The 9,599-nt window shown below is 43.3% G+C and overlaps 1 protein-coding gene across 1 annotated transcript; it reads right to left on the bottom strand.

Moving 5' to 3' along the window:
* Window positions 1–4,818: 4,818 nt before the first annotated feature.
* Window positions 4,819–8,537, bottom strand: TSPYL4 (TSPY like 4). Its single transcript, XM_060190568.1, has one exon. It carries the CDS (start codon window positions 8,411–8,413, stop codon window positions 7,163–7,165), a length of 1,251 nt encoding a protein of 416 aa, XP_060046551.1. The 5' UTR covers window positions 8,414–8,537; the 3' UTR covers window positions 4,819–7,162.
* Between the last annotated feature and the right edge of the window lie 1,062 nt (window positions 8,538–9,599).

Raw genomic sequence — 9,599 nt, 5'->3', positions numbered from 1 at the left:
TGGTCCTTGTGCTTCACAGCCACATGCACTTAACCTGCTGTGCTACCGCCTGACTCCCTGACTTGCAGATTCTAACATCTGTGCTCACTGAGTGTGCCACTGCTGTCCCTCCCCCCCCAAAAAAAAGGGTTTTTAATGGAACAAGTCCTGATTCTCCACAAGACTACAAGTCCTGATTCTCCACAAGACTACCATAGTAAATGTGCATGATAATTAAATCTTATCCATGAGGTAATTGAACTTCACTGCAGTTCAACAAATACTTGCACTTTACAGTGGCAATTACAATCACCTGCTGTTGAGTTGTTGGAAAAGTCATGGTGTAGTTTTCTTTTTTTTATATATATTTATTTTCCCTTTTGTTGTCCATGTTTTATTTTTGTGGTTATCACTATTGTTATTGATGTCGTTGTTGGGTAGTACAGAGAGAAATCGAGAGAGGAGGGGAAGACAGAGGGGGAGAGAATGATAGACACCTGCAGACCTGCTTCACCACTTCTGAGGGGACCCCTCCCTGCAGGTGGGGAGCCCAGGGGCTTGAACCGGGATTCTTAACGCTGATCCTTGGCGCTTTGCGCCATGTGCGCTTAGGCCTCTGCGCTACCGCCCGACCCCCATGGTGTAGTTTTCTATGCAAAAATGTGTCGTGACCTTTCCAACAACCTAATAGAACATGTGCGGAATGAAAGCACAGTTTCTGCCCTAAAGTACCTTACAATCTATTACAAATATATTGACTATATGTTAGTCATCGTAAACATGAACCTTTCCTGGAAGACTAAGAGAAAAAGAATCACTGAAGTCCTAAAATATATAATAAAACCATATATGCAAAGTATATATAAAATATATAATTGAAGCCATATATGCTAAAGTCATCAAAAAACAAATCTTTGACCTGAACTGGAATTGGCGTATTGCACCAAAGTAAAAGACTCTGGGGGGGGGGGGGGAGAACACAGGTCCAAAAAGGATGACAGAACCTAGTGGGGTTGTATTGTTATATGAAAAATTGGGAAATGTTATGCATGTACAAACTATTGTATTTACTATGGAATGTAAAACATTAATTCTCCAATAAAGAAATTTTAAAAATCTACTTTCTATACTCAGATGCATATGTTCACCTTGAATACTTCACAAATATCTGCTCTGGTGCTAAGATACAACCAAGATGGGGGTCAGGCAGTGGCACACCTGGTTAAGTGTTCACATCACAGTGCACAAGGATCCAGGTTCAAGCCCCTGTTCCCCACCTGCAGGGGGGAAGCTGCAGGTGTCTTTCTCTCTATCTCCCCCTCCCCTCTCAAGTTCTCTCTGTCTCTATTCAATAATAAACACATATATATATTAAAAAAAAAAAAAAAGGAATGAGTAATGAAAACTGGTCCAAATAAACCTAATGGGATATGAGATGTCTGGCCCTGCAGAGAAGATGAGTCACCATTATATAGCTGTTTGACATTCAAATTCTTTTACTATGTAATTGTTCTCGGACTCAAAAAAAAAAAAAAGAATTTAGGGAGCCTGGCACCCAGGTAAGTGCACATATTACCAAGCACAAGTACCCTCTGTTCCCACCTGCAGAGGGTCTGCTTCATGATCCGGTGAACTCCCTCTTTGTATTTATTTATCTATCGTTGGATAGAGACAAATTGAGAGGGGATGGGAAGACAGGGAGACAGACACCTACAGCCCTTCTCCTTTGCCCCTGCAGGTGACGATCCGGGGCTTGAACTCATGTCCTTGCACACTGTGATGTACCACCACCTGGTCCCTTCTCTCCCTCTATCTCCCGATAGAATAAAATCTCTCTGTGTGTCCTAACAGAAATCTGAAAGGGGGGGGGGAATAGAAAGAAAAATTGGCCACCAGGAGCAGCAGACTCGTAGTGCTGGCACTGAGCCCCAGTGATAATCCTAGTAGCAATAAAAAAATAATGGGGGGGGGGGGGGCGGGCGATAGCGTAGAAGGTTAAGTGCACGTGGTGTGAAGTGCAAGGACCAGCGTAAGGGTCCTGATTCGAGCCCCCTGCTCCCCATCTGCAGGAGGGTCACTTCACAAATAGTGAAGCAGGTCTGCAAGTGTCTACCTTTCTCTCTCCCTCTCTGTCCCCCTCTCTGTCCTATCAAACAACAAAGGCAGCAATATCAACAATAATAGTAACAATGATAACAAGGGCAACTCTAGGAGCAGTGGATTCATAGTGCAGGCACAGTGCTCCAGCAATAAGCCTGGAGGCAAAAAATAAGTAAATAAATAAATAAATAATAAAAATTTTCTAGATTTATGCTTTCCTGGTGTTTTGGCCTTAGTACTTTTGTGGTTAAAATCAAAGTTTAATAAAATTTAAGTGTTATAATAAAGAAGGAATAAATGACTTAGAAGTTATGTGCACATATTTAAAGTAAATAAATATATATACATACTTATATGTATACATGTACTTTTTAGTGAACTGATTTGAAAGAATAAATATATGTAATTATCATATACCAAGTCAACATAAAATGGAATATCAAAGTCTTTGGATATACTGATTATATGTTATTATATGGTTTTTGGGTTTTGTTTATCTTAATTTGTGATGTTGCAGTAACATTCTTGTCCTTGTCAGGCTCTTGAGCATACTTTTATCATAAGAGATGACTTCCAGATTAGTGCAATACGGACATATATTTGAGAGTAAACTCACCTATGTGATCTTTTTTTTTTTTTTGCCCTTGTAAGCCCTTCTTCTCTGTTTCTACCCAATAAAAAATAAAAATGTAATTTAAAAATGATTTTTGTCTAGTTTACTAGAAATGTCAACAAATCTTTGTAATTTCTTTGATCACAGCACCATTTAGCTTTGGATACTGGTGCCTGTGATCGAACTTGTCACCCCTCACATGTAAGTCCTGTGCTACTTCCCCAGATCATTTACAGTTCTTAGCTGCTAAATTTCATTTGTATTTATAAAGTCCTTGGAGGCACTTCTTTGAAGGGTTAAAACAAACTATTGACTGCAATTAGGCGGCAAACTTCACATATGTAAGTTCAATGTTTCATGCTGTAACCACAGAAAGGACTCTGTATCTTTAATCAAGATAAGTGATTTTCTTTAAGCACCACTCGTTTTCAAACATATTTCACAAGTAGGTTAACAGTAATCTTCAGCCGAGGCCTGAATACTTCAATAGGGTCTTTATTTTGTTTTGTAGAGTTTAGTGTAAATGTTTGTGATAAGAGCCTAGATTTGAAGTTACTCTAGTTTAAAAGGCCAACTATTAACGTGCACATTAAACAATTTATTTCACCTTCACTTTCTCTAGTTAGGCTATAGGACATGTCAGAATTATGAAAGTTACTTGAAAATACACATTAGTGTCTTATGTGTCAAGCCTCTTGAAAGAAAATCAAGTATCCCAGGCTCAGATTGTGACCTTACCGGGTAGAGAACTCCAAAGATATCAGTAATGGGAGAGGCAGGAGGCTACTTAAATTGATTTAACTGGTTTGAGTAAGCAGCATGTAAAACAAGTATTAGCAGTGGGTTGTACCAGAGAAGAAAAGGGAGGCCCAAATATTGGAAGATTAAAAAAAAAATCTAAATATTTCATGGGTAATAATTGATATGAATGCTCAGAAATTAAAAAGAATATTCAAGGAGATTCTGTTATGTGAGAACCAGGGAATTGTGAAGTGTATCGCAAATAATCATAGAGCAATAATATGGCCTGAGCAGACGAAAATGGTTTTTGATGAGCAGCAAATGAGAGGATCTCTTAACTGTTTTTGAGATGTGCATGTGGAATATAGATTTCCTTTTTCTTTGGATGGAGACATAAATTCAGAGAAGGGAAGACAAAAAGAGAGAGAGGTCTGCAATACTGCCTCACAACTCATGAAGCTATTCATTCCCCTACAACAGGCTTGAATCAGGGCCCAGTAACATGAATGCTCCACTGGGTGTGTGACTGCTTGGCCCCTAGAACAAGACGGGGCTCACACTAAAGAAGAAAAAATGTAATTCAAATAAATGGAGAAGGGTTACAGGAGTGATCGACTGATCAGGAAATGAAAGTTAATAGAATGTCTAATTAAATCTATTTCTATTAAACTAAGCAGAACAGAAGCCATGCTGATTTGCAACAAGTGAGTTGTATGAGTCTTAGGGAAAGGGTTAATATTTAGATTAAAACTGATAAGCTGAGAACAAAAAATATTTTATTATTTCCACAGTGTTTGATGTGGAAAATTATAACCAGCAAAGAGATAAGATTGGTAACTGGTATTGTGGTACGTGGCATTTTCTTTGAGACATTATAATTTGTTGTGATGCTGGGGCTTCACATAAGCATTTCACCATGTCCTGGGCTGATATTCATTCTTTTAGTTTCAAAGGAGGAAAGAGACTGTAACACTGTTCTAGCGTCTGTGAATCTTCCTTGTGCCATCTTGTTCTCACATTGTGCTAGGGCCCAAACCCATTCCTCATGATACTTAAACTACACCCATCTTAATTCTAAATTTTTCCTTCTATTTATTTTGCTTTGTCAAATCGGTTATTCCTGTACCATTTACAGATCCTGTGCAAAATGTGGTGCTTCAGCAATTCACCCAATACTATCCTGGTTGTTTATGAAAAACTGCATTAATGAATAGACATTTACATTTGGGTTTCTTGACCCTCCCTTTGACAAGCAGAAAATCTTAAAAGGTAGGGTTAACTACTGCTTTGTTATTTTTAATCTTGAGATCTATACTTACTAAATAACCTTTTGGTAACTTAAATGATTCTCCAGCCTTCCATAGGTTTAGACAACAGAAGCAGAATTTATTTTATCCATTTATTTATTTATTTGGGTGAAAACAAGAAATACAGCAGAGTGACAGGTTTTATTTCTCCTTTGAGCATATTAAGAGAAGATAAAGTACTAACAACTGTTTACTTTGACAGCAATTCTACAAGTACTGATATTAGTTGGGAAGGTAAAATATCAACATTAATACTAGGGGCAAGAAATATTACGTAAGACAACAGACATGTTTTTCTTTTTGAGATTACCTTCACGAGACAGCAACAATATGCAAAGTTTCATATTCTTCAAATGTCACATTATTCAAATTATGCTTCTAAGATTTAAGCTATATGTAAAGAGAGACCGGAACAAGCTGATATATTAATAATCACAGGTTTCATACCATACAGGAAATAAGTTAAATATTTTGCACACATTCTCAATTACAAGCAAAAAACAGCAAGCAAATTTTGCCAGCAAGCAAAGATGGAAAAGGGAAAAAATAGGCTTTACTTGAACACAGTTTAATAAGGGTTAATTCTAGGATAATTGAGAGAAAACATCCTGACTTGTACATCTGTGTACAAAAATCTACTGTTGGATTCACAAGAAGTTAGGGAAAACTGGAGGAAAATCATCCTCCAAGAATCCTCTTTAAATATCAACCACTTTCATTCTGCCATCTCCTAGGAAAAGCTTCAGGGGCTTCCCTCCTGGTTTGAGTTTTTCCTGCCTAGTTTTCCAAGCCCAGCCACTCCAAGCCCGGCTCATTTGTTTCTGGGCTTTCAGTTTTCCCATCCTCCTGCTAGCACCCCCCCCACACACACACACCCCTGCTGTTCTGCAATCCAGGCCTCTCTAGCCTTACAGGATCTTAGGTCCAGGTATTAAAAAAGACAAAAGGGTGGATGGTCACTACCACCACTACACATCTCCACAAGATATGCCTGGCAGTAACTACAGACTACCTACTGGAACTTGCCCTGCAAATTCAGACTCCCCAAATTCCTTGTTCCTTACGGGGAAGGCTTGGTTTCTCCTGCAGTGCAGACCAGACTGCAATGTGTTTCTGCATTTGATAGGAGAAAAATACAAAAGCAGAGAATAAAATAGGGAAGCTAAGAGCTGAGTCAAGGGGCCAGGCAGCAGGCTGAAGACCCCTGGTACAGCAGAGTGGTAATAAAACAGCAGGGAGGACAAGGCTGACCCACGAAACACTGCCTTGGGATAAATCTACTGATCTGTCTTACTGTAAGATTTATGTGTTTCTCTTCCCAGTTTGTCAAACTAAAACTCTAGAAACTCACAGGTTTCAGGGTATGGAAAGAGGGAAAGGACTCTATCAAAATTGGCCTAAAATAACACTGCCCACACGAAGAGGGTAATCTGCAGGTCTCCCTTCAGATACAGTCAAGAACAGAATGATTTAAACAAAAAGCCTATGCCGATTTTGCTCTGTGTGAGAAATGACTGCTTGGTAGAAAAGGAGGTCAGGAGTGAGGGAGTAGAAGGAGCAAAAGAAAGACAGTTTATCATTTGAGGCAGGAGTAGTAGCTCCTGTGTCCCACCTGAGATCTTCTATTCACAGATGGTTCCTGAGGAGGCTGCTTCTGGTACCTATGCAAAATACATCCAAAGACTGAGAGCGGATCTGGGTGGAACACAGCACAGACCTTGATACTTACCAGTCCCCTGGTCACCATGCTGAATGACCAAAGGCATTAACACCAACATGACAGTACAGAACACCTCTCAAATGTTACGGGACTCATGCCTAGCAGCCACTCAACCACCACCTGCATTGCCACATAACCATCAGAGTCAAAAGCACAGGTCCCCGAAGGCAGTTAGAATTCAGTTAATGGTAGCTTGAAATGTTCAGTGTGGCTTGATGGCCAGCATCATCTATGTTAGCTTCATCTTGCAGAGAAGAAACTCAAAGAACACCACCACATCAAGTGTAAGGACCAGTTAGTTCTTTGCACAGATAGTTCAAGCTTCATTGTGGCAGAGAACCACTGAAGAAAAACAGAGGAGACCAAGACCACAGTCACAGAGTCCAAGGCATGCAAAGGAAGGCAAGTGCGTATCTACAGCACAATGTACTTGGCATAGAAGCGGCGGGAAGTCGTACAGTCTGGACACGTAATAGGGAGCCGAACAGCACGAAGGTCCAGCGGAAGAACAGCGCAGGCAGAATCAGTTACAAGCTCACAAGTGACTGTTGAAGACTTAGATGAAGGTTGAAAAGCGGAGGACAAAATGAGTGTGAAGAGGAAGCAGATGGAAGAGTGCATGCTATCAGCAAGCATAGGTGGGGGGGGGGGGGAGAAGGGGGTCAGGAGACTTGTGCAGGAGGCGTCTCAAAGGTGCAGCATTTAGCCAGACTGGAATCTGAAGGACCTGGGGCTCTCCACCGGCTGTCTTGCTGGGTCTCGAATTCCTCTGCGAGGCCCTTCACCCATCAGGTAATACTGCAGCGGGTTGGGCCACAATTCTGATTTGATGATCTCAGCGATCCTGTCGAACTCCAGGAGGCTGTGATCTGCGAACCAGTTGAAGAAACTAGGGATTGTGTTTCCTTCTCGGTTTCTGTGGATATGGGCCTGGGGGTCTTGGCCCCGGTGCCAGCGGATTGGAGTGGAAATAGACACCACCCGGCCGGAGGACCTGCGCTCATACTCCTTGACCAGCCCCTCATTTCGGAAGTAGGGGTTGCTCTGAAAGATGAACTTGAATTTGCAGCCTGCTCGGGGGTGTTTCAGCTCCTCCACTTCCAGATTGATCATGTACCTCATCATGTCTTCATCTAGGCCGCTGATCATAGGTGAGAGCTGGGGGTGGTTTCGGAAGGCAGTGACCCAGAAACCTGGGATATTCTGGATAATGAAACTTCTGCGCTGCATATGGAGCCTTCTCATGCGACCAAATTTACGCTCCAGCTGGAGAAAGGCCCTGTCAGCCTGGGCATTGACGTTGGACAGCTCCTGATCGATGGCCTCCAGCGAATCCATGCAGTTATTGATCCTCGGACCCCTGGGCCTTGACTCCTCTTTCCCTCCTCCTCCTCCTCCTCCGCCCACTTTCTTTTCCTTGGGCGCCCCCTTCTTTTCCTCCACCGCCTCCTCAGCTCCTCCCTCTGCTTCTGCAGCCGCCGCGGCCGACCCCTTTTTCGCAGCCATGTCCTTGGCCTTCGCCCCAGGCACTAGCTGCGACCCCAAAGCCTCTGCGCCACACGCTTCCGGCGCCTTCTCCGCAGAGGGGCTGCGACGCTGACAGCCATTTTCCTGGCTGGGGGCAGAAGCCGCTTCCAGGCTCTGGTTGGGACCCGGAGCCTCTTTCGGCTTCCCGGCTCGGATCACCACACGGCTGCGGCTGCCGGGAACTCGGAAGCGGAGCGCAAAGCCGCATTCGGGGAAGGCCCGGGGTGCACCGCCCTCCGCCGCAGCCCCCACGCTGCTCTCACCTGCGTCCGCCATCTCTGGCTTCACCTGGGCTTCCTCGCGCTGGTTCGGCTTCAGGTCTGGATGGTCAGGGGCAGGGTCGGGAGGAACCAAGCCGCCGGTTTCGACTTCGGCTTCGGCTTCAGCGCCTGGAGGGTGGTTGTCATCTTCGTTCTGGCCGCTCATTTTTTTTTTCTTAATTTTTTAATTTTTTTATTTGGGGGGGAGAAGTCAGACCTGCAGGAGGACCGCGTCCCTCGTCCTCTGCAGATGCTGTCTGGGCTCCGCCCCCTCGCGTCGCCCTTGCTTTTCCTCCCGCGGGCGCTGCCATGGCAACCGATGACGTCAGGGCGAGCGTGAGTGATCGCGCGAGAACTCACTGAACCGTGTGATAGATGGCGCTAGTGAAGCCCAGGCTATTCCTTTGTCTTGGCTGCAAGGGATTTTAAATTTCATCTGTAGAAATTTGGCTTACATAAATCGATGCAGCCCAAGCTCTGATGAGCATGTGGGAACGATATTTATGCGAATCTCTAAAGCTCGAGATGAATTGCTAAGCCAGCCAAGATAGTGTCTCAAAATAAATAAAAATTGGTTATTGTCTAATCGGATCATTTAGTTCAGAGGGTTTACGTGCAGTAAAGTGCACTAACCAATCACGGATTAATGGAGATTAGCAAAGAGTGGAGATGAACAGAGCTTGATTTTTTTGGTCAAGTGTTTCAGAGCTGACTAGTGATTTTAAAAAATGCGAGCAGAGGAGGGCGGTGGCGCGCTGGGTTGAGCACACGCTATCATGCGCAAGGACAGGATTGAATCAGGTCTGCAGATGTGTCTCTTTCTCCTTTCTCCATCTTCCCCTCTTCTCTGTCCTATCAAAAAAAAAAAAAAAAATGGCCGTGGGGAGCGATGGATTTCGTTGTGCTGTCACCGAGCCCCAGCGGTAACCCAGGTGGCAATTTAAAAACAAAAATGAAGCAGCAGCAGATGAGAAGGAAATTTCATTTTAAGAATAAAATGATTATTTTAAATTGTTTTGCAAATGTTTATGTATTTTGAGCAGAATACATAAAGGAATTGGACAATATTTCATCTTCTTTTTTGTTTGTTTGTTTTTCCATTTCATTTGGAGGTTAATGATTACAGCCCAATTGTCTACGCATGGGCTTCATCTCCCAGCTGCGCATCATGGCGTCTGCAATATACTCACCTCCAAACTAGGACCCCAGACCCCTTTAATCCCGCCGCTGTTCCTGTGCTTCCCCAGAGTTTCTTGCTTTACCCCACCCACAGCCCTGCTTTCCACCTTATGTTCTCCCTCTTCACTTTTAATAGAAGTAGCAAAATGTGGGCGGCGGGGTGGGTAGATAGC

The sequence above is a fragment of the Erinaceus europaeus genome, chromosome 4 (assembly GCF_950295315.1).
Source record: "Erinaceus europaeus chromosome 4, mEriEur2.1, whole genome shotgun sequence".
NCBI lineage: Eukaryota > Metazoa > Chordata > Mammalia > Eulipotyphla > Erinaceidae > Erinaceus > Erinaceus europaeus.
The sequence above is the reverse complement of the archived record's forward strand: the minus strand, read 5'-3'. Positions and strand labels throughout refer to the sequence as shown.

Excerpts from the sequence above, each read along its gene's own strand:
- TSPYL4 (XM_060190568.1), bottom strand. The coding sequence starts at position 8,413 with ATGAGCGGCCAGAACGAAGATGACAACCACCCTCCAGGCGCTGAAGCC.